Source organism: Mytilus trossulus, chromosome 3 (assembly GCF_036588685.1).
Source record: "Mytilus trossulus isolate FHL-02 chromosome 3, PNRI_Mtr1.1.1.hap1, whole genome shotgun sequence".
Classification (NCBI taxonomy): Eukaryota; Metazoa; Mollusca; class Bivalvia; order Mytilida; family Mytilidae; genus Mytilus; species Mytilus trossulus.
Window position 1 is genome coordinate 75558559 of NC_086375.1, and position 25934 is coordinate 75584492.

General features: G+C 34.3%; 1 protein-coding gene across 2 annotated transcripts; it reads right to left on the reverse strand.

The window, feature by feature from the left end:
• Positions 1–1134: 1134 nt before the first annotated feature.
• On the reverse strand, positions 1135–24620 carry LOC134712430 (tubulin epsilon and delta complex protein 1-like). Of its 2 annotated transcripts, XR_010106283.1 has the most exons (9): positions 24417–24620; positions 19428–19527; positions 8841–9049; positions 8396–8560; positions 7258–7356; positions 6645–6731; positions 6063–6245; positions 1458–5512; positions 1135–1297 (listed from the first exon to the last, which is right to left on the reverse strand). XR_010106283.1 is itself a non-coding variant. In XM_063573964.1 (8 exons), the coding sequence occupies exons 1-8, from the start codon at positions 24528–24530 to the stop codon at positions 5135–5137; spliced, it is 1335 nt and encodes a 444-aa protein (XP_063430034.1). In that variant the 5' UTR covers positions 24531–24620; the 3' UTR covers positions 1135–5134. The 2 variants fall into 2 exon arrangements, 1 of the variants encoding a protein (XP_063430034.1); XM_063573964.1 differs by having other exon boundaries at positions 1135–5512.
• Positions 24621–25934: the final 1314 nt, after the last annotated feature.

Here is a 25934-nt window from a genome sequence, read left to right on the forward strand (position 1 = left end):
AGTATAAATAACAAGATGCACAAAAGGGTACAGCTTTATAAGGCCGCAGAGGTCGAACACTGAATAGTAATACTCTGCTTTTAAATTGTCTTAATTGTCCTTAAACCAGAAAAAAAACCTTGTTTCCTCCTTTTATTTGGCCCCTAATTGCAAAATGATTTGAGCAATAACCCCCAATAACCATCCCTTAGTAGTATGGAAACTTGTGGTATAATTTCGGAGAAATTTATACACTTAAACACAAGTTATTGGCTGAAAACTGCAGAAATGCTTATTTGGGTCCCTTTTTTGTCCCTCATTCCTAAACCATTCGAACCATAACTCCCAAAATCAATCCCAACCTTCTTTTTTTGTGGTTATAAACATTGTGTTGAAATTTAAATGATTTCTATTAACTTATACTTAAATTATTATCCGGAAACCATCTGTCTTCTAAGCAGATGACGACAACACAGAGAACAGCGACACAATACCAATATACGACCAAATTTTTAAAAATTTTTGCAGTCATATATTAACAACCAAGAGACAAAAAAGAAACTACCAAATGGTGGTAATTATAGCAACAACTCTTCAGCCTGGAAGAGAATAAAACATTAACTTAGAGACAAGACAGGTAGATGGAAGAAATAGCACCGACGTTTTTGGGTTTGAGCTAAAACATTAATGAACAGAAAAAGACAGAAACCAAGTTAAGGCAGTTTTATAACTGACACTTTGACCTTGTAAAATATAACCATTAATGGAGAGACTAGACACACAGATACCAAGTGAAGACAATAGTAGCACTGACTCTTTGGGCTTGAAGAATAAAATATCAATGAAGAGACAAGTCAGATAGATACCAAGTGATATCAATAGTAGCAATGACTCTTTGGTCTTATGAATACTGGTTAAACATAAACCGAGACAACATACAGATACAAAGTGAATGAAATAGTAACACTGACCCTTTGGCCTTGTTTAATAAAACATTAATGAAGAGACAAGACAGACAGATACCAAGTGAGGATTGTATTATAACCAACTATTTAGGTTGTAGAATAAAATATTGATAGAGAGACAATACAGACACCAGGTAAACCAGTAGTAACACCACCTCTTTGAAATTGCAGAAATTCACAAACAAAGACCTTGAAATAATATGTAGTTTAATGGAAAAAATCGTGAAAAAATATAACAAACTAACCACTGAAAAAAATAAACAAATAAAACCACAATAAATACATACATATATAATAGATATATATTAAATATAATGCTGTATATGGCAAACATTAAATAAACAATTATATAACTGCTTTAAAACTCATCAATCTGCAATTAAAGGCAGTTTAAAACCTTCTTTATAGCCTTAAGGTTTGTATAAAAAGTCAAATAAACTCTGAAGTCATTTTTGAGTTCAAATAGATTGATATAAATTATAACATCACAAAGAGAACACTATTTATAAATACCTATTTCTTATCTAGTCATTATTGAGATGTGTGTGAGGCAAATAAGAATTTGATGAGCTAGAAAACTAGAGGCTCTAAAGAGCCTGTGTCGCTCACCTTGGTCTATGTGCATATTAAACAAAGGACACAAATGAATTCATGACAAAATTGTATTTTGGTGATGGTGATGTGTTTGAAGTTCTTACTTTACTGAACGATTTTGCATCTTACAATTATATCTATCATGAACTTTGCCCATTAGTAACAGAGAACTATATTTGGTAAAAATTTACATAAATTTACCAAATTAATGAAAATTGTTAAAAATTGACTATAAAGGGCAATAACTCCTTAAGGGGTCAATTGACCATTTAGGTCATGTTGACTTATTTGTAGATCTTACTTTGCTGTACATTATTGCTGTTTACAATTTATCGCTATCTATAATAGTATTCAAGATAACCAAAAACGGCAAAATTTCTTTAAAAATTACCAATTGGAGGGCAGCAACCCAACAACCAGTTGTCCAATTCATCTGAAAAATTCAGGGCAGATAGATATTGACTTGATTAACAATTTAACTTCTTGTCAGATTTGCTCTAGATGCTTTCGTTTCATAGTTATAAGCAAAAAACTGCATTTTACCCCTATGTTCTATTTTTAGCCGTGGCGGCCATCTTGGTTGAATGGCCAGGTCATCGGACACATTTTTCAAACTAGATACCCCAAAGATGATTATGGCCTAGTAGTTTCAGTGGAGATTTTGTAAAAGATTACTTAGATTTATGAAAAATGGTTAAAGATTGACTATAAAGGGCAATAACTCCTAAAGGGGTCAACTGACCATTTTGGTCATGTTGACTTATTTGTAGATCTTACTTTGCTGAACATTATTGCTGTTTACAATTTATCTGTATCTATAATAATATTCAAGATAATAACCAAAAACAGCAAAATTTCCTCAAAATTACCAATTCAGGGGCAGCAACCCAACAACGGATTGACCGATTCATCTGAAAATTTCAGGGCAGATAGTTCTTGACCTGATAAACATTTTTATCCCCATGTCAGATTTGCTCTAAATGCTTTGGTTTTTGAGTTATAAGCCAAAAACTGCATTTTACCCCTATGTTCTATTTTTAGCCGTGGCGGCCATCTTGGTTGGTTGACCAGGTCACACCACACATTTTTTAAACTAGATACCCCAAAGATGATTGTGGCCAAGTTTGGATTAATTTGGCCAAGTAGTTTCAGAGGAGAAGATTTTTGTAAAAGATTACTTTAATTTACGAAAAATGGTTAAAAATTGACTATAAAGGGCAATAACTCCTAAACGGGTCAACTGACCATTTTGGTCATGTTGACTTATTTGTAGATCTTACTTTGCTGAACATTATTGCTGTTTACCGTTTATCTCTATCTATAATAATATTCAAGATAATAACCAAAAACAGCAAAATTTCCTCAAAATTACCAATTCAGGGGCAGCAACCCAACAACCGATTGACCGATTTATCTGAAAATTTTAGGGCAGATAGATCTTGACCTGATAAACATTTTTATCCCATGTCAGATTTGCTCAAAATGCTTTGGTTTTTGAGTTATAAGCCAAAAACTGCATTTTACCCCTTTGTTCTATTTTTAGCCGTGGCGGCCATCTTGGTTGGTTGACCAGGTCACGCCACACATTTTTTAAACTAGATACCCCAAAGATGATTGTGGCCAAGTTTGGATTAATTTGGCCAAGTAGTTTCAGAGGAGAAGATTTTTGTAAAAGATTACTTTAATTAACGAAAAATGGTTAAAAATAGACTATAAAGGGCAATAACTCCTAAACGGGTCAATTGACCATTTTGGTCATGTTGACTTATTTGTAGATCTTACTTTGCTGAACATTATTGCTGTTTACAGTTTATCTCTAACTATAATAATATTCAAGATAATAACCAAAAACAGCAAAATTTCTTCAAAATTACCAATTCAGGGGCAGCAACCCAACAACCGATTGACCGATTCATCTGAAAATTTCAGGGCAGATAGATCTTGACTTGATAAACATTTTTACCCCATGTCAGATTTGCTCTAAATGCTTTGGTTTTTGAGTTATAAGCCAAAAACTGCATTTTACCCCTATGTTCTATTTTTAGCCGTGGCGGCCATCTTGGTTGGTTGACCGGGTCACGCCACACATTTTTTAAACTAGATACCCCAATGATGATTGTGGCCAAGTTTGGTTTGATTTGGCCCAGTAGTTTCAGAGGAGAAGATTTTTGTAAAAGTTAACGACGACGGACGACGACGACGGACGACGACGACGGACGACGACGGACGACGCCGGACGCCGGACGCCAAGTGATGAGAAAAGCTCACTTGGCCCTTCGGGCCAGGTGAGCTAAAAAGGTGAAATATTGGGGCCTTATAATAACATACATCAAATTCAATGATAATATGCAAACTTCAATTGTTTTGTTTTTACCAGACTGGATCTTCAGACATATTTTTTCTTAGATTAGTTAACACACAGATAATTTGTTTCGCTGGCCTTATATTTTTAATGAAAAATCTGTTATCTTAGTGCAAGTGAAATACATTTGGATGACCTTTAATGAATAGTTTATCAAAATAAACCAAAAAAAAATCAAAATATTATCATCAACTTGAGAAAAATATATGATTTAAAATTGCTGATAAAAATGACCTTTGTGACTGATCTATAACTCTTTCAAAGAGTATAAGAGCAGGTTTGTATAAAATAGTCAAATAAACTCTGAAGTGGATTTCTTTGTTATGCAAACAAATGTAAATACAAAAAACTTGTTGACACAGAGATATGTCTTGCCATTTTGTTATTTTGCTATAGTATAATGCAAACATTGGAGACCCATCGATTCCTAATGGAAATATTTAATAATGCAAAACATTCAAAGTCTTTAAACCATGACTGATGGAGAGGGGCCATATAATATGTACGGAAATGAAACATAGAAAAAGCTAATACTGCAAACTGACCTAATCACAAGTTTAACATGTAAAAAATTTGGCAAAAATTTCAAAGTCAGAATCCGTGACTGAGGGGGCAGGGTCAAATAATTGTGCTAATGCTTAAAAATTTACATACTAGATAAATAAATTCATTGCTGTTGCTACCCCAACCTCAAAAAGTTTTGCTTACAATTCTTGACCTCACAATGAATGTAATTTAATGACCAAATCCTAAATTTGATCAATTTTTAAGTAGCTTATGACCAATAAATAATAAGGACATGCAAAAACCAACAAGCTTATCTATCACTTAACTTGCTGGTATAAACTTAACTCCTTTTAATATAATCAGGTTTTTGGAACTTGCATGTGCTTAATATTTCCCACACACAAATACTGGTTTGTGTCAAAATATGTCATTTTGTATAAATAAATTAATTAAGGCTGTCTTTAGACTGCAAAATGTTAGTGTATGTTTTTAACTTTGTTTAAGATATTAGAGCTTAAAACTTTGCACATACTTTTCAATTATGTACAGCCATAAATTAGCTGATTTTGTAATACCTCAATTTTTAGATAGCAAAATGGGCCTTTAGAACACTTCCTCTTTTACAAGGAAGCAGCTCATAAATTTCCCATCAAAATCGTTTCAGTAACAGAAGTTTGACTACATTTAACATAAAGAAACCAATGAAGATATCTGCGAATCGTGGGACTTATCTACAAGACATTGGCTGAATACAAATGGCCTCAGGAACAGTTGAAGCCAGATTTTCTAATTGGCCTCTATACTTTTCTCGTTTTCTATTTGTCTCCAGTTCAATCCTCTCTAACTGTCTCTCCATGAGTGCTAATTCATGTTCAATGTCAACTGCTGGCACTGATTGTTCTTGTGGTGTCACATGACTTGATATATGGCTAGATAAATTGGATAGTTTTTTACTGTTGTTCTTTGTTAACAAAAAGCGAGTTTCTTTTTGATTGCGTAAAATGTCTTCTGTACTGTCAAGAGCAAGATTTGCCCTCTGAAGTGAAATTTCTGTATTGATAGAGGATAACAAGTTGTCTAGTTCTCTTTCTGATATTGATGAACGCTGAAATGATACAAATTTGTCACTTAGGGTTAATGGTAAAAGCTTTGTTATATTTGCGAAAACTTTCTATGTATCAAGTAAATGAGAAAGATACTGCGTCAATACGAAAACTGAAAACTTCTTGAAGAAAAAAAAAGCAAATTTTCTTTTGAATGACAAAAATGAACATTATATGTATGCATCATTATGCCAACACCCCTCATCTTGATATTATGTCAGGTTAACTCTTGTATTTGGTGGTCTCATTTTCAGCTGTCAAAAACCATAAAGCATTTGTAAACCTTGAACCCTTTGAAAATGCTGACACCTATCGCGACAAAAGATTTAACAGAAATATCACTTATACCTCTACATGATATGTACTATATGCACTTTTAGTATCCCAAAATTGTTTTTGATGTCCGCTAATTGGACAGAGATTTGTTTAATATTTTTACTGATTATTATATCTAGCAAATATGACTCTCCATAAAGAAGACAATGTTGAAATATTAAAGAGATGCTCGATATAAAAAAAAAATCTATGTCAACACAAGTAACATAACTCTACCTTTGATTCCCATATTTCCTCAATCTCCTCAATTATTTGTTCATACTTCATAATGGCGTCCTCTAACTGTTGTTTAGCTGACTCCATCTTGATGACAGCATCTGGTGGTATGTTGTAAAATGTCATCCTCCCAGGACTCATGTCCTCTACTTTATCTTTCAGTTTGTGATCTAGAACACTTTCCTGAAAAAAAATAGAAAAAAATACTATTCTTTTCATATCTTGTTTAAAAAATTATATGTTTTTGAAATTGGTTCTTACAAAATATAACTCCTTAAATATTACTGTTTCGTCACTTAAAGTTTGAAAGTCCTTTTCATTTACAATTTTCTTTATCTTTTATATGGTATTATACATGAAACATGGTTCAATTTAACTGTGCTCATAAATCAAGATGCTCTAAGAAGCATGAATCAATAATCCAGATTGCTTTGGCTAAAAAAAAGATAAATCACAATAGAAACAGTATTTCAGTTTTATTATGGATCCGGTACTAGATACCTTTTTTGTGTAGTGATTTTCAAATTTATATGTTATCTATAATGCATATGATAATTTTCTTTTAGTTTTATGAAGTATTACCATCCATTTCCAAAAGACTTCTTCTTGATCTTTCCATGACAACATGTTTTGTAGTCTTTCATTGTCTTTTTCCAACAACTTTAATATCTAAAATAAACATCAGCTTAAGATAATGCAAGAGATAGATGGGTTATGATCCAACTATATATAAACTCAAATGATCACAAAACAATTATTTATTGTAAATTTCCCAATACAGCTCCACTTCACTTTATGTGAAAATAAAATCTAAAAGTATTTTTTACTTTCATCACTGTTATAAGGTTTTCTACAAAAGATCATTATGATGTTCCAATGAGATGAAAATATGGCCAAAAAGGCATACCGGTATATAAATTATAGTATGATGTGTTGATACAAACAATGTATATGGATAGATAGTTTAACTTTATTAAGCCATAATGACCCTAGTCTTTGATGGACTTTTTAAAATTGTGTATTTTCTTTGTGATGTGACAAGGCATGGTTTTCTTCTCATCTTGCCACAATGATTTAATCAGAGTATCACAATCTTGATGTGATAAATTGAAATTCCACCAATTACCAGCTGATAGCAATCGAACCACACTTTGATAAGAAAAAAGTGTAAATCAGTTAAGATTGTTAGACCAACCTTTTTCATTAACTCGGGGTGTTTTAATAGATGGACCTCCATAACAGACAGGTGGTTCCTCTCTGGGTTCAGTGATACACCATATGTACTATCATGTACCTAGTTGATAAATAAAATAACTTCATAAATATATCATAAAATGTTCAAAATTTAGATACTATGAACTGATGGTTCTGAGGAGTTAGTGGTGAGTCATATTGACAGACTGGTACTACAGTAAGAGATTCATAGTATGAAAATAAGATGCTATGCTCACAATTTAAAAGAAATTCTCTTACAGTTGATGTCAAATGTTAGTTAAACAAAGTGATAAGTAGCTACTAGTAATAGATTTATGACATTTACAGTAGGGAAAAAATGTTTATTATTATAATACATTCATGTCCAACCTTGTTTAGGATATGTACATGGACTGAAGTTAAAATTTTGGCATAATAGCTCACATCTTATATTTTGAACACAATAATATATATATATATTTCCATACATGAAAAGCAGAAATTTTAGTAGCCCACACCAACTTTTAGGGGCAATTGGCAAGTGGGCCCCTGCTAATTTCAAACCCTGATGTGTTTCATTTTCATCTATAGGGTTATATTTCAATGAAACAGTAACCAAATGACAATAACAAAAAATTCCAAAAGTCATCTTTAGAACTTAACTATGCTTTAATAACATTGCAATTCAAACAACTCCTATTCCATTTTTAAATTCATTATCCACTTAATTTTATTTGTGGCTGATCTCAAATTGAAAGAAAAAAACTTTTTTTATTCGTCAACAGTTAATCTATTTCTATTTCATCAAGAGCTATTGAAAAGATTTTCTAACTTTTAAACCAACACTGCTCAGTATGAGCTCAAGTTTAACTTACTTAAGTTGATTTTAATTGTTTCACTTCAGCAATACAGATTGTAATGCCTAAATCTGTATAGCCCAACTAAGTTGTAAAGGTTTTTTTTATATTAAAGTTAACTGCATGAACCACAATATACTGTTCTTAAAACCAATAAATGAAAAGTTGATGTCACTATGATTATATGCAGTAAGTCAGGAGCCAAACCTTAAAAGGCAGTGAGACATTTAGTATTCCAGTAATAAAATAAATCTATCTTAAAATAAAACAAAATAAACCTACCCTGTTTTGAAGCTTTGCCTTTTCTCTCTGTAAAGCTTGCAGCTGCCTAATATTAGATCTAAGTTTACCATTCAAAAGTCTTAAATGTTGAACCTTCTGTCCAGGGGAAATAACTCTCTGTGTTTGCATTTGCTTTGATGGTTTGGTCATTTCTTCAAATTCAAACTGGAAAAAAATGATACCCGTACAGTGGATCATGAAAATATAAAAACAAACACATACATGGTTTCAATCAATTAAAGTATGTGCATGCACTAAAGGGTAGAAATTGCTTAAATTGCAAAAACTAAATATCAGCATGTGCCAGGGGGCATAATCAACATTTATTAATAAATTAAATCACTACCTTTATAAATTATTAACAGTTTACCAAGAAATTAATTTGAATTATTACAATGAACTTTAAATAATAAAAGGGTATTTATATTGTTGTTTTTGTTCTTACCTCATACATAAAAGATGGATCTTCTTCATCTAGAGGTGATGAGCAGGATTCCATAAATTTATCAATCAGACCTTCTTTACAAAGCAACCAAGCAAACCCTAATAATATTTCTCTACTACCACTACTCATGTCATTAGGCAGAGAAGCAAACTCTCGGGACAGGAACCCTTTTCTCTGCATTTCTTGTTTTACATAGACCACCAATTCTTCTACAATGGAAAAAAAACTCAACATATTATTACAATTATTTGTGTGATTTTATAATCTATGTACAATGAGTGCTGGTAATATCTAATTTATTGATCCCCTTGAAATTTTAACTGAATATCTTGTGTGTTGATGAATAATTCATTTTAACAGTATTTTTCCTTAAACCATTAATAACCATGATGACCTCAACCTTGAATCAAGAACTGTAACTATATAAATATATGAGGATACACTATGTGCCAAGTGAAGTCAGTACACAGCATGTGGTAAAACCTCACATTGAAGCCAGTACACAGCAGGTGGTAAAGCCTCACATTGAAGCCAGTACACAGCATGTGGTAAAGCCTCACATTGAAGCCAGTACACAGCATGTGGTAAAGCCTCACAGTGAAGCCAGTACACAGCATGTGGTAAAGCCTCACATTGAAGCCAGTACACAGCATGTGGTAAAGCCTCACATTGAAGCCAGTACACAGCATGTGGTAAAGCCTCACATTGAAGCCAGTACATAGCATGTGGTAAAGCCTCACATTGAAGCCAGTACACAGCATGTGGTAAAGCCTCACATTGAAGCCAGTACACAGCATGTGGTAAAGCCTCACATTGAAGCCAGTACACAGCATGTGGTAAAGCCTCACATTGAAGCCAGTACACAGCATGTGGTAAAGCCTCACATTGAAGCCAGTACACAGCATGTGGTAAAGCCTCACAGTGAAGCCAGTACACAGCATGTGGTAAAGCCTCACATTGAAGCCAGTACACAGCATGTAGTAAAGCCTCACATTGAAGCCAGTACACAGCATCTGGTAAAGCCTCACATTGAAGCCAGTACACAGCATCTGGTAAAGCCCCACATTGAAGCCAGTACACAGCATGTGGTAAAGCCTCACATTGAAGCCAGTACACAGCATGTGGTAAAGCCTCACATTGAAGCCAGTACACAGCATGTGGTAAAGCCTCACATTGAAGCCAGTACACAGCATGTGGTAAAGCCTCACATTGAAGCCAGTACACAGCATGTGGTAAAGCCTCACATTGAAGCCAGTACACAGCATGTGGTAAAGCCTCACAGTGAAGCCAGTACACAGCATGTGGTAAAGCCTCACATTGAAGCCAGTACACAGCATGTGGTAAAGCCTCACATTGAAGCCAGTACACAGCATGTAGTAAAGCCTCACATTGAAGCCAGTACACAGCATGTGGTAAAGCCTCACATTGAAGCCAGTACACAGCATGTGGTAAAGCCTCACATTGAAGCCAGTACACAGCATGTGGTAAAGCCTCACATTGAAGCCAGTACACAGCATGTGGTAAAGCCTCACATTGAAGCCAGTACACAGCATGTGGTAAAGCCTCACATTGAAGCCAGTACACAGCATGTGGTAAAGCCTCACAGTGAAGCCAGTACACAGCATGTGGTAAAGCCTCACATTGAAGCCAGTACACAGCATGTGGTAAAGCCTCACATTGAAGCCAGTACACAGCATGTGGTAAAGCCTCACATTAAAGCCAGTACACAGCATCTGGTAAAGCCTCACAGTGAAGCCAGTACACAGCATGTGGTAAAGCCTCACATTGAAGCCAGTACACAGCATGTGGTAAAGCCTCACAGTGAAGCCAGTACACAGCATGTGGTAAAACCTCACAGTGAAGCCAGTACACAAGCCTCACATTGAAGCCAGTACACAGCATGTGGTAAAGCCTCACATTGAAGCCAGTACACAGCATGTGGTAAAGCCTCACATTGAAGCCAGTACACAGCATGTGGTAAAGCCTCACATTGAAGCCAGTACACAGCATCTGGTAAAGCCTCACAGTGAAGCCAGTTCACAGCATGTGGTAAAGACTCACATTGAAGCCAGTACACAGCATGTGGTAAAGCCTCACAGTGAAGCCAGTACACAGCATGTGGTAAAGCCTCACAGTGAAGCCAGTACACAAGCCTCACATTGAAGCCAGTACACAGCATGTGGTAAAACCTCACAGTGAAGCCAGTACACAGCATGTGGTAAAGCCTCACAGTGAAGCCAGTACACAGCATGTGGTAAAGCCTCACAGTGAATCCAGTACACAAGCCTCACATTGAAGCCAGTACACAGCATGTGGTAAAGCCTCACATTGAAGCCAGTACACAGCATGTGGTAAGGGTGCAATCAACAGTTTTTTTCTATAACGTCATGTTTTGAGGGACCATTCATATGAGACCCATACTGGTGTATTGATTAATAAAGATACTTGTATAAAACTAGATATCACTGGAATCAGAATGTTCTCTTGTTTATAATGAAATAAAAATAATGTGTACTTTTAATATATTATAAAAATTCATCCAATGAACATGGGGGAAAAAAGGTATAATTTTAACATAAAAACCTTGAAATCAGGTCATGTGCACACCCATGAAGACATGATCCATGCACATTTTTTATTATCAAAACTGTATGAATTTTGTAGGTTTTTACCTGGCCTTTCAAAAAAATCTTGTTTCAGGGTACGGTTTCCTGCTCCGAAAAGAGCTACAGTGGCTGCAAATAAGTTTTCAATTTTCACTGCTAAAAAAACAGACTGTTTACAGTGTTGTCTCCCCTCGAAACATGTATATTAAATATAATTTTTAAAATTATTTCAATCATTCAACCTGTTTTAATTGAAAGCTAATTAACTTATTTTTACAATCAAATACAAAAAACATGATACTTTTTCACCAAGTAAGTAAATAAACAGGGGTTTCCCTCCATGGTTATTTTTGGTCGGGGAATAACCCCTAGTTTTTAGTACGAAACTGTTTATAGCACCCTAAAGCCTCACAGTGAAGCCAGTACACAGCATGTGGTAAAGCCTCACATTGAAGCCAGTACACAGCATGTGGTAAAGCCTCACATTGAAGCCAGTACACAGCATGTGGTAAAGCCTCACAGTGAAGCCAGTACACAGCATGTGGTAAAGCCTCACAGTGAAGCCAGTACACAGCATGTGGTAAAGCCTCACAGTGAAGCCAGTACACAGCATGTGATAAAGCCTCACAGTGAAGCCAGTTCACAGCATGTGATAAAGCCTCACAGTGAAGCCAGTACACAAGCCTCCCATTGAAGCCAGTACACAGCATGTGGTAAAGCCTCACATTGAAGCCAGTACACAGCATCTGGTAAAGCCTCACAGTGAAGCCAGTATACAGCATGTGGTAAAGCCTCACAGTGAAGCCAGTATACAGCATGTGGTAAAGCCTCACATTGAAGCCAGTACACAGCATGTGGTAAAGCCTCACATTGAAGCCAGTACACAGCATGTGGTAAAGCCTCACAGTGAAGCCAGTACACAGCATGTGGTAAAGCCTCACAGTGAAGCCAGTACACAGCATGTGGTAAAGCCTCACAGTGAAGCCAGAACACAGCATGTGGTAAAGCCTCACAGTGAAGCCAGTACACAGCATGTGGTAAAGCCTCACAGTGAAGCCAGTACACAGCATGTGGTAAAGCCTCACAGTGAAGCCAGAACACAGCATGTGGTAAAGCCTCACAGTGAAGCCAGTTCACAGCATGTGATAAAGCCTCACAGTGAAGCCAGTACACAAGCCTCACATTGAAGCCAGTACACAGCATGTGGTAAAGCCTCACATTGAAGCCAGTACACAGCATGTGGTAAAGCCTCACAGTGAAGCCAGTACACAGCATGTGGTAAAGCCTCACAGTGAAGCCAGTACACAGCATGTGGTAAAGCCTCACAGTGAAGCCAGTACACAGCATGTGGTCAAGCCTCACAGTGAAGCCAGTACACAAGCCTCACATTGAAGCCAGTACACAGCATGTGGTAAAGCCTCACAGTGAAGCCAGTACACAGCATGTGGTAAAGCCTCACAGTGAAGCCAGTACACAGCATGTGGTAAAGCCTCACAGTGAAGCCAGTTCACAGCATGTGATAAAGCCTCACAGTGAAGCCAGTACACAAGCCTCACATTGAAGCCAGTACACAGCATGTGGTAAAGCCTCACATTGAAGCCAGTACACAGCATCTGGTAAAGCCTCACAGTGAAGCCAGTTCACAGCATGTGATAAAGCCTCACATTGAAGCCAGTACACAGCATGTGGTAAAGCCTCACTTTCAAGCCAGTACACAGCATGTGATAAAGCCTCACATTGAAGCCAGTACACAGCATGTGGTAAAGCCTCACTTTGAAGCCAGTACACAGCATGTGGTAAAGCCTCACATTGAAGCCAGTACACAGCATGTGGTAAAGCCTCACAGTGAAGCCAGTACTCAGCATGTGGTAAAACCTCACATTGAAGCCAGTACACAGCATGTGGTAAAGCCTCACAGTGAAGCCAGTACACAGCATGTAATAAAGCCTCACATTAAAGCCAGTACACAGCATGTGGTAAAGCCTCACAGTGAAGCCAGTACACAGCATGTGGTAAAGCCTCACATTGAAGCCAGTACACAGCATGTGGTAAAGCCTCACAGTGAAGCCAGTACACAGCATGTGGTAAAGCCTCACAGTGAAGTCAGTACACAGCATGTGGTAAAGCCTCACATTGAAGCCAGTACACAGCATGTGGTAAAGCCTCACAGTGAAGCCAGTACACAGCATGTGGTAAAGCCTCACAGTGAAGCCAGTACACAGCATGTGGTAAAGCCTCACAGTGAAGCCAGTACACAGCATGTGGTAAAGCCTCACAGTGAAGCAAGTACACAGCATGTGGTAAAGCCTCACAGTGAAGCCAGTACACAGCATGTGGTAAAGCCTCACATTGCAGCCAGTACACAGCATGTGGTTAAACCTCACAGTGAAGCCAGTACACAGCATGTGGTAAAGCCTCACATTGAAGCCAGTACACAGCATGTGGTAAAGCCTCACATTGAAGCCAGTACACAGCATGTGGTAAAGCCTCACATTGAAGCCAGTACACAGCATGTGGTAAGGCCTCACAGTGAAGCCAGTACACAGCATGTGGTAAAGCCTCACATTGAAGCCTACATCTTTTATCATGGGCCGTGTTCACACCAAACGCCGTGTACAGTAAACATGTTTACAATTAGTTTAACGTAATGGACACTGGTTTCACATTACATTTGTTCACATCTATACATCTTGTTTAGCTACCTGTACATAAGTTTTGTTCACACTTGTAAACTATATGTCATTTAAATGTTCATTACATAGAACAGAATTCGAAGTTTTCGGACAACTTTTCTAGCAGAAAGGGAACGACCATTTGACTTCAAAAAGGGGGATGGAAATATTCCAATCGCAAATTTGATAAAAAAAAAATAATCTGGTCATACAGATGATAAAAAATTTATTCTGAATCAAGAGTTTCCCGTTACATTATAGTGTTAAATATTGAAAAAAAAGATTTTGATCACCAGCATCGAACAAGAAATCGGGATAAAAAAACGTACGTGCGAAAAACTATCTGACTCAGATAAAAAAAAAATAACCCTCCCCCTTTTTGAAGTTAAGTGATTGCTACTTTATGAAAGCCATTTTTATAATTTGCAGTTGTTTGAATATACTAGAGATGTCTCGATTACGCAGTAGAAAACGTTAGCTGCAGCAGCATGCTTACAGCCGAAAAAAATGATTGAGATATAAGGGATAACTACATTGTTATCTTTTCTGTTTGTTTCAAATGGTATTTCTTCTCCAAGGAGTATTTGGTAAGGGAATAGGGTGACGTTTTTTTTTTATTATTATTTCAAGTGTAATTTGACGGATCTGATACTAGACAAACATATCATTTACCTCACACTTTGTTTAGTAATGTATTTATGCGTGAATCGTTGTTTGAGTAAAGACCAGTGGCGAATATTTCTGTGTACGACAAGTCGATTCGGGAAGACCTTTTCAAATGAATCAGGCAGCAACTATTTATTTCATTTGTTTTGATTTTTTTTTGGGGGGGGGGGGGGGAAGGGGATATTAGGCTACAGATTTTTTTCTACAAGTCGAAATCAGTTTTAGCATTAAATAAAGTGGCAGCTGAGGATGAAAAAAAAACCAAAAAAAAATCAGGGACAAAACTGGAAACAAATTTTTTCTCCAAAAAGTAAATCCATAGCCCAGCACCCCACCCCTCCCCCTCCTTTATGTTTTATACTCAACTATAATAGCCAACCCCCCTACCTGAAAATTAATTGGTTGCTGCCTGATGGGTTCGGCAATGGTGCTGCTTTGGGTCTTGATCAGAAATTGATAAAATTGATAAAATTTAGACAACAATTTCTGTAAAGAACTATACTAATATTTATCAAAACTATCAATTTTACTCAAAAATAGTTTCCTCCTTAAATATATACACTGTAAAACTAATGTCCTAAATGCATAGATTTGTGTACACTTAACCTACACAAGGCCTACATTGACTATCGACTGTGTGTAGATAAAACATGATTTACACTACATGTAAACATTGAGTTTTATCAATGGGAACGCAATTGTGTTTAGTTTACGTGTGAGTTACACTAACACAACACCGAATTTAGGTCAATGTGAACGCGGCCATGGTGAATGTTTACATACATGTACTATCGTTTGTTGACTCTTTTCTCTGCTAGTCCCTGGATACTTAAGAAATAATTCCTTCATGTCATGCTCTATGCTCATTTTAACATGGGTAGGCATTATATTTGTTGATATTTTACACTGAGCGTTAGCGAGGTGTAAAATGTGGTCAAATATAATGCCTACCCATGTTAAAATGAGCATAGAATATGACATGAAGGAATTATTTCGATTCTAACATGACAAATACAATATATTTATAGGTTGAAGCGTACAAAAATACTGTAAGACTGTTTGGCTGTTCCCGTTTCCTCCCCCAGGAGTTTGTATATTACATTTCGTATTTGATGAGTTTAAAAACTACGACCAGGGTAAATATATGTTGTTTGATAAAAATATATAATAAAAATTTATGTTTGCTGCTTAAATGTAAATATTTAAAAGGATAACAATGGAAATAACGTTAATATAAAAAGTCTGTGCGCATGTGTCAAACATATTTTTTGTGCTCATTAGAACACGGCTATGTTAACAAAGCGTAATAAAGACGTCATATTAGAATTCCCAATTTGGCCATGCATTATAAAAAGTCAAAATTTTTGACATTTGAACCTTAAAGCATAAATACAGAATGTCTCAATGATTAACTATTTTAATATATTATATATATATTTTATAAGAGAAATACAGTGACCAACTGGTGAAACCTTTTATCAAGAGGAACAATTTTCAAAAATAACATTGAACATAACCAGTTGCTTCGCAGGGCGCAGCATTATACGACCGCAGATGTAGAACCCTGAACAGATGGGACAAGTATGGACACAACTTTTAAGTTTGATACAGCTTTAAATGTGGATTGTGATTAAATAGTTGACACAACATAGGTTTATGTCACATTATGATTTGGACCCTTTGGACCTTAATGTAGACCAATTTGAAAACTGGACCAAAAATTAAGAATCTACATACACAGTTAGATTTGGAATCCCATTTATTCAATTTTTGATGAAATCAAACAAAGTTTAATTTTGGACCCCGATTTGGACCAACTTGAAAACTGGGCCAATAATTAAAAATCTAAGTACATTTTTACATTCAGCATATTAAAAAATTCGAAAGGGTTCCGCGGAACCCAGTGTCTCGCCTACTTTTGCTGTAACTCCTAGGCTCAACAAAAATGAGGAAAACAACCAATAAAAATATTCCTCTTGATACTATCTTTTCATTGTAGAAGCTTCTGTCCAAGTTTGGTAAAAATTTCAGGATAGTTTATGAATCGAATAAATGTTTTAAAACTGCAGACTGTATGTAATGTTAACTGGAAGAAAAACTAAGTCCATTTATAAGTAAAATACAGATACACAGGTACCAAATATTAACAAAATTTCTTATAGATACTAGCTTTTGATTTAAAACAAGCTTCTGTCCAAGTTTGATACAAATTTAAAATAGTATAAAAAAGTCATTAGATTTTTAAAAAATTTAACCACAGAGTGAATGTTTTGTTTCCTGGCAGAAAACCTAAGTCCATTCAAAAGTATAATACGGAATTTTTTTTTTATTTTTTTACAAAATTTACTTCTGGATACTATCTTATGATCATAAACAAGCTTCTGTCCAAGTTTAGTACAAACCCAGGATAGTTAAAGAAAGTTATTAAAATTTTAAAAACTTTAACCACAGAGTGAATGTATTGTTTCCCCACAGAAAAACTAAGTCCATTTATAAATAAAAAAAAAAGAAACAATGGAATTTCATTTTTGCAAACTTTACTTCTGGATACTATCTTATGATCATAAACAAGCTTCTGTCCAAATTTAGTAGAAATCCAGTATAGTTTAAGAAAGATATTCAAATTTTAAAAACTTTAACCACAGAGTGAATGTAATATTTCCCCGCAGAAAAACTAAGTCCATTTATAATAAAAAACAGAAAAAATGGAATTTTATTTTTATAAAATTTACTTCTAGATACTATCTTATGATCATAAACAAGCTTCTGTCCAAGTTTGGTAGAAATCTAGTATAGTTTAAGAAAGTTATTAAATTTTCAAAAACTTTAACCACAGAGTGAATATTTGTTGACGCCGCCGACGACGGAATGTAGGATCGCTTAGTCTCGCTTTTTCGACTAAAGTCGAAGGCTCGACAAAAACCACAAGGATTCAATTTTTGTCAAAATCAAACAAAGTTTAAGTTTGGACCCTTTGGACCTTAATGTAAACCAATTTGAAAACGGGACCAAAAATTAAGAATCTACGTACACAGTTAGATTTGGCATATCAAAGAACCCCAATTATTCATTTTTTGATGAAATCAAACAAAGTTTAATTTTGGACCCTTTGGGCCCCAAATTCCTAAACTGTTGGGACCAAAACTCCCAAAATCAATACCAACCTTCCTTTTATGGTCATAAACTTTGTGTTTAAATTTCATAGATTTCTATTCACTTATACTAAAGTTATAATGTACTGATTTCAATTCAAATTTCTAATGAAGTTTGCAACAATAACTGCTGATTTAAATACATCATACAATATTAAAATGTAATAAAAAGTGCTTGTTATCACTGAATGGTAAAGATTGTTTTAATTTATTAGTTGGTAGTAAAAATGAAAATACATTGTATATTGTATAAAACTATGATAAAAGTTGATTCAACTACTATTATATACAAAGAAAGATAACTCCAATTGAAAAAATTAATTGCTATTTCACAATATTGTGCAATTAGATATTTCTTGCTATTGTGCAATACTGTGCAATTGAAAATTTCTTGCTATTGCACAATACTTAATATGATAATTTTGAATCCTGATTTGGACCAACTTGAAAACTGGGCCCATAATCAAAAATCAAAGTACATGTTTGGATAAAGCATATCAAAGAAGCCAAAGAATTTAATTTTTGTTAAAATCAAACTTAGTTTTATTTTGGACCCTTTGGACCTTAATGTAGACCAATTTGAAAACTGGACCAAAAATTAAGAATCTACATACACAGTTAGATTTGGAATATCAAAGAACCCCATTTATTCAATTTTTGATGAAATCAAACAAAGTTTAATTTTGGACCCCAATTTGGACCAACTTGAAAACGGGGCCAATAATCAAAAATCGAAGTACATTTTTAGATTCAGCATATCAAAGAACCTCAAGGTTTCAATTTTTGTCAAAATCAAACAAAGTGTAAGTTTGGACCCTTTGGACCTTAATGTAAACCAATTTGAAAACGGGACCAAAAATTAGGAATCTACATACACAGTTAGATTCGGCATATCAAAGAACCCTAATTATTCAATTTTTGATGAAATCAAACAAAGTTTAATTTGGACCCTTTGGGCCCCAAATTCCTAAACTGTTGGGACCAAAACTCCCAAAATCAAAACCAACCTTGTGTTTAAATTTCATAGATTTATATTCACTTATACTAAAGTTATAATGTGAATACCAAGAAAAATGTTTATTTGGGCCCCTTTTTGGCCCCAAATTCCTAAACTGTTCAGATCTCAACTCCCCAAATCAATACCAACCTTCCTTTTGTGGTCATAAACCTTATGTTTAAATTTCATAGATTTCTATTCACTTAAACTAAAGTTACTGTGCGAAAACCAAGAAAATGCTTGTTTGGGCCCTTTTTGGCCCCTAATTCCTAAAATGTTGGGATCAAAACTCCCAAAATCAATCCCAACCTTCCTTTTGTGGTCATAAACCTTGTGTTAAAATTTCATAGATTTCTATTCACTTTTACTAAAGTTAGAGTGCGAAAACTAAAAGTATTTCGGACGACGACAACGACGACGCAGACGACGACGCCAACGTGATAGCAATATACGACGAAATTTTTTTCAAATTTTGCGGTCGTATAAAAACATACCTATGGATAGTTCGGCTTTTGCTTTAAATGCCACTTCATCAATTGTACCATATTTACAAAAATACAGCAACTCAAACAACAAACTCCAAAAGGTTTCAGTCTGAAAATAGAAAGATAAAGCTAAATTTATTTATGTAAATAAATTTTCTAGTATGATTTTGAAAGCTGGCTGTGCAACATTCTCATTGGTAGTCACTTGGCCATTAAACACACTACCTTGAAGTAACCCAAAACACTTAATTAAATACACATTAAAAGTGTAAAAAAAAGTATTATTGTTATCATGTTAGAGCTGATACAAGTTCAACCATACAATACAAAGACACATTTATGTGTTTGATACATGCAGTAAATATTTTACCTATTCTCTAATGCAATGATACTGTATACATATTGTTTCTAAGGGGAAATAGTAAATAATTGTCAGGTTCTTTATTTACAAACTCTATGTGAAGAATGCTCTTAACATGTTGTCAATTTTCAAAGAGTTCCTTCTGAGAAAAAATTACCCTACCATTTATCAAATGCTGCAGGAAAAACTAAGCATAGCAATGAATGTTATTTCCTGTTCTTTATTTATATAACAATTCCGGTCATTTTCCTGGATTTTTTTATATATTATATATATTTACAATTAATTAATATATTTCCTGTTCTTTATTTATATAACAATGCAGGTTATTTTCATGCTCTTTGAGTATATAACAGTGTATATAGTTATCATTAGTTATATTACAATGATTTTTATTTACATTTACACATTGCAATTCCTTACCTGTTTTTTATTTATACAAAGTACAACAATGTATGCTGTTTAAGATTTGCATGTTTAAATGTAGGTTATTTTCATGTTATTATTTTAATATTTATTTTATATAACAAAGCATTTCCCTTTTAGTGTGCATCTTAACTTTTGACCTTGTTTTTTAATTAAATTGATATGACTTTAAAAATGTGGACTGTAATGAGCACCCCAATGTGATTTAACTATTTCAAAATATATGATAATGTAAAACTAATTTTGAGACGGACAGAAAAAAAACAGACAATCAAGGGTAACATTTAATACACCAAATGTGCCCACTTTAACCACCTTGAGCCTAGGACATACAAATGTTTATTTTGTTTACAATGTGAGTCATTTTCATGTTCTTTATTTATACAATTGTTTTAAACTAATATTTTACTAAAATGAACTGTTATCACAGAGATAATATGTCTAGCTTTTTTGTAATTTCAACAATGTGAATGTTGAAATTAAAATAGCAACACTTTTAAAACAAGTAAGTTTTGCAAATATTTAGAGTCAAAGAATCATGACTGAAGGTACATGGCTAAACAATCGACCTGTATTTTTGTCCATCTTATAGTTCATTTTTATGTTGTACTTACTGTTATACCACTGTCCCAGGTTAGGGGAGGGTTGGGATCCCGCTAACATGTTTAACCCCGCAACATTATGTAAGTATGTACCTGTCCCAAGTCAGGAGCCTGTAATTCAGTGGTTGTCGTTTGTTTATGTGTCACATATTTGTTTTTCCTTAATTTTTATATAAATAAGGCTGTTTGTTGTCACCTTTGAATTGTTTTACACATTGTCATTTCAGGGCCTTTTAAAGCTGAATATTCAGTATGGATTTTGCTGATTGTTGAAGGCTGTACGGTGACCTATAGTTGTAAATTTCTGTGTCATTTTGGTCTCTGGTGAGGAGTTGTCTCATTGGCAATAATATCACATCTTCTTTTTATATCTATAACAAGTATGTGTCCTCAGTACACGAATGCTCCACTCGCACTATCATTTTCCATGTTCAGTGGACCGTGAAATTGGGGTAAAAACTCTAATTTGGCATTAAAATTAGAAAGATCATATCAAAGGGAACATGTGTACTAAGTTTGAAGTCAATTAGACTTCAACTTCATCAAAAACTACCTTGACCAAAAACTTTAACCTGAAGCGGGACAGACAGAAGAATGGACGAATGGACGAACGAAAAAGCTAATTTTGGTAAAAACAAAGCCATAATTTATTAATCTTAATATTTAAAAGAATTTAGACAAGTACAGTTTATCATCTGTAATTTGATAACATAGTTATAGACAAGTGTCCTTTCTCTATGTCAAAGATGTAACTATGTTTTTTTTCTACAAATTTTAAACAACTGCCCAATTCACAAACGTCAAACATGGACAAATAATGAAAAATCAAATAAGTATAGCTATTTTGTCTGTGAGGACATAATTGACACATCCATAAATGTTTTTACAGGTGTTAATCACTATTTCTATTTTTTAACAAACAATAGGTGAGCTTGGGTATCAAATTTTATTGTCTTAATTGAAATATCAATAAAGTTATAAGTGGTTAATTGTCATAATTTGTTTGAAAATTTTGAATACATATATATATATCATAATACTTATTGAAAACAAAACTATTATAATTGTTAAAATATGAAATATGATTTTAAGTTCTATTTTGAATTAAAATGGCCCCTGCAGTTATGTATGTTGACCCTCAAAGTCAAATTGGAACTAAATGTTTCTGCTTTTGAATTTTATTGTAGTTTTATAAAAATATTGTGCATACTTTCAAGACATACTCTTATATCATAAGAGCTCAATCTCACAAACACTGCAAAGCAAATTCCTTAAGTAAACTGTTAACAAAACACTTGGTTATACAAAACTTTTTATATAGATGATACTTTTTATCACATTAAACAAAGTTTCATCATAGTGAAAACTAGTTTCATGATTTTTATTCATGGTTTACATTCTCATATTGTCTATCAAATACTATTTTTCTATTTACCAATATACAAGATTTGTAATCAGCAAGAAATCATATGAATCATAATGTAATCTTAAAGTAATCATGATTACACCTGTTTTTGGCAATGTAATTGATAACATTACGATTACATGTAATCAGAAATGGCATGATTACTGATTACATAGGATTACACTGCAAAATTTAATCGATTACAGCTGATTACAATTACTGATTATGAATTTACCCCATGCCTGCCATCAAGCGAGACAAAAATGAGGTAGTTCTTCATAAATGTACATCTGTTCTCCTTAGAAAAACTTTTGAGCCCGTTCATTTTTGCCCCCTTTCACTTTTGCACCCTACAAGTCCCCTCCCTATGTCAGTTTTCACTCTTTTTATGGGTTTATGTTATTATTTTGAAATCAAGTTTAGGTTAGTGTATTGCTAAGACTGTTTTTTCTTCATGGTTTCATAATACAGTAAGATTCTGACAGCTTTTTTACTATGTTGAATAAATATTTATCATGTTTAATTACTACAAGAACCGAGTAGGTCAAACCAACGCCATAGAGTCATGGATATGTGGAGCACCTGAAACCACTCACCATTTCCTTCTGGAGTGTCCCTGCTATGAGCAAGAACGAGAAGAGATAAAGAGGTCGGGTCAGAAACCTGAATTTAGCTACTATGCTAACAAGACTGGACGGTGAGAACACAGGAGAAACAAAAGCCAAACTACAAACAGTGGCACCTTACATTGATGGAAAAGGCAGATTTAATACTGCTGTTCCTCAATTCCAATCTTAACCAGCGCATATAAATATAAAGCACAGAGAAGAAAATATGTAGAGGAAAATGCACCAGAAAGGAAAGCTGCACATTGGGACAATTTGTGCCAACACTGAGGCCTTCAGATTGAAGATTGAGGATGTTAGCAGTTAGTGTAATGCTAAAAAAAAATGTTTCAAAATGAGGTGAGATTAAAGATAAGCTTACTTAAATTTGAACTACCGGTAGTGTACAAGGGAATTTAAATAAACAAAATTGTGTGAACTAGTTATAAATTCGTTCATTGCTTCTCAAAGGGGCCAAGCTGCTAAAAACCATTATGTTTCATGTTTTTCATTTTTTAAATGATCTACAATGTTTTACTCGTACATTTGTACCAAGCTAAAATACATGCAATATTTACATCAAAGCAAGTGAAAACAGCAATTATAATTTCTAGTAAATCAACTGATTTAAGATCAGGTGTGAATGTGTAGGGTGTGAACAGACCTCTGCAGCAAATGTTTCTTTGGCATGAACGGAGCTCAGTAACACAGAGGTTCCATGTTTAAGTTTCTAAGTAGCCAGAGACTATTCTGACATCCAATGGCTGTTATGCCAGATAAGCTGGAATTGTGGTGGCTGGGGCCATGGGACCACAGCCTCTATTTTGTCTGGCAAAACAGCCATTGGACCAAGCTGATTTTGTATGTATTTTAATGATCTCAAGTTACATTTGATACCCAACTTGAAACCTAATGTGATAAGAGATGGGTATAAACTAAACTTGTTCACTGTTTCTAAAGTCTATAAATGAGGGTGGTAAAGGGTTATTTTCTTGCAATGTGATCGCCGTTTTTTATTTCACGTTCCACATGATTTTACTTTTTTATTTGACGTTCAGTGGTGCAAGACGGATGCCTTGTTCACATGTTCTGTTTATTTAATATTACGTGCATCATGATTTTCAAAGTCTTATTTAGCGTGCTAGTTTTTTTCAAATAGAATTCAAACACTTGGCAGGGATTGTCAAGAAATACTTTTTTAAAAGCCGTAAACCAATTATATCATAAATATGTATACTAAATCGGGAATATCAAGTAAAACAAAGAGTTAATATATACAAGAAGACAGTGACTCAGTCACAAAAGGTTCACATAAAAGTATTTATTTTTCGTGCAATGTTCATTACAGAAATAATTTCATGTTCAACGGGAAATAATGACTTATTTCACATTTTTTTCGTGCACGCACTTCCCCTATACCACCCTCATAAATGACAATTTGTTAAATTTTCAATGCCTGTTTGGTAGCACCTATGTGTTAGCACAGGAGTTTGAAATCCTATCTCTCTTCGAGAGAAGCTCTACTGTGATAGTCGACTTTGGTATATTTTTACCCCCTTACTGATAGGATTTCAAACTCCTGTGGTGTTAGGGACTTACTGCGGTGTCATTGTTAAATTTAGCAAGTCTAAAGCTTTCTGCTTTTATCTTTGACGTTCCATTTCCTCTCAGAACTTTGACCAAAAGTTCGATTGTTTCTCTGACTTGTGCCATGCATAGATAAGCACAAAAATCTACTGGTAATGTTTTTGTCTTCTTTTTTACCACAAACCGGAAGTTGATATAATATTTGTTTCAACCGTGATATTCCCGATAAAAGTTTTTAAATTTGTAGTAGAACAAAATTTACTTTATCAATTTGATATCCTTATAATCATCTGAAGTAAAGATGCGATAAAGCTATTTAAACAAAATAGCAAATCTAGGATTTCAATTTTGAAAAAGTCACAATGAGGGTGAATATCACGTAAATGATGTAAAATCAAAACCGTTATCTTTATACCACCAAATATAGAAATATATGAGAAACGAGAAGTATTTTGAGACAAAAGTTAATAAGTAGCTAGGAAGAGCAAGTCTAAGGTAAGGGGGAGGGTGGATTACAGAAATATCTCATGAAAAGTTGATTTTATTTTTACTTTGATTTATTCAACCATAATTATGTTTCTTGGGAAATTGAATGCCTGTAAAGTTTTAGACTGCACTTTTAGGTATTAATTATAAAAAAAGAAGATGTGGTATGCTTGCCAATGAGATGACCCTCTATAAGAGAACAAATGACACAGAAATTAACAAATATAGGTACTGCCTTTAACAATGAGCAAAGCCTTTACCACATGGTCCGTTAAGGCCTAGTCCTATAATATAAGACTCTGGAGGTTCATATCATTTACATTCAACGTTTTTTTATCGGATATTTTTTTTTTACTATCAATGTTGAACCCCAGAGTCTTATAAAATTTGTCATTTTTTCTCGTAGCAAAAATTAAAATTAATAATCCACTGCCAAAACAAATAAAATTATTAGGAACAACCTAAATATGAATGAAAGTAACTTCTTACCGTATTGATTGTTAAAAATAATGTTCCTAATCCATCACTTTTATCCTGAGTTGACAAACAATTTTTTTCACGCCATTTTATTTCAAATATATGTGCCGATTCTTTATTTTAAGGATTTCGTGAACGAAACGAATTTGACGATAATATTTTTAACCAGTATAGAACAACGAACGAAAACCCGTCCAATTGTAATGGTGTCATGCAATTATTGAGATAACCATAAAAAGTGCTGAGAGATTACGAATGGGGTTAACAGAATAGAGAACAACATAAAGATTAAAAAAAATTGGCACGGTTCTATTTTAACACCCCCCTCCCCCCCGAAAAAAACGGTATAAGTATATTGTTTACAGTTGAAAAGAACAATGTCCAAAATACAGTTATAATGTATCAACAGATTAGTAAAAAAGTTCTCCAAGTTGTTAATTGAGCATCAACAGAAATCATGGGCGAGTTGTGATAGCGGGGGAGGTTATAAATGTCTTTGAAAATATGAGTTCATGTAACGGAGGCGTGCGAGCCAAATTCACAAAAGAAATGTTCTCTATTCAATAG

What these genes read in the sequence shown, in the direction of transcription:
- LOC134712430 (XM_063573964.1), bottom strand. Translation starts at nt 24,530, where the DNA reads ATGGCACAAGTCAGAGAAACAATCGAACTTTTGGTCAAAGTTCTGAGA. An exon ending in AATTTAACAATGACACCGCA is followed by an intron (nt 19,528 to 24,416) that starts GTAAGTCCCTAA and finishes TTCTATTTTCAG; the next exon opens with ACTGAAACCTTTTGGAGTTT. An exon ending in ATCCATCTTTTATGTATGAG is followed by an intron (nt 8,561 to 8,840) that starts GTAAGAACAAAA and finishes ATTTTTTTCCAG; the next exon opens with TTTGAATTTGAAGAAATGAC.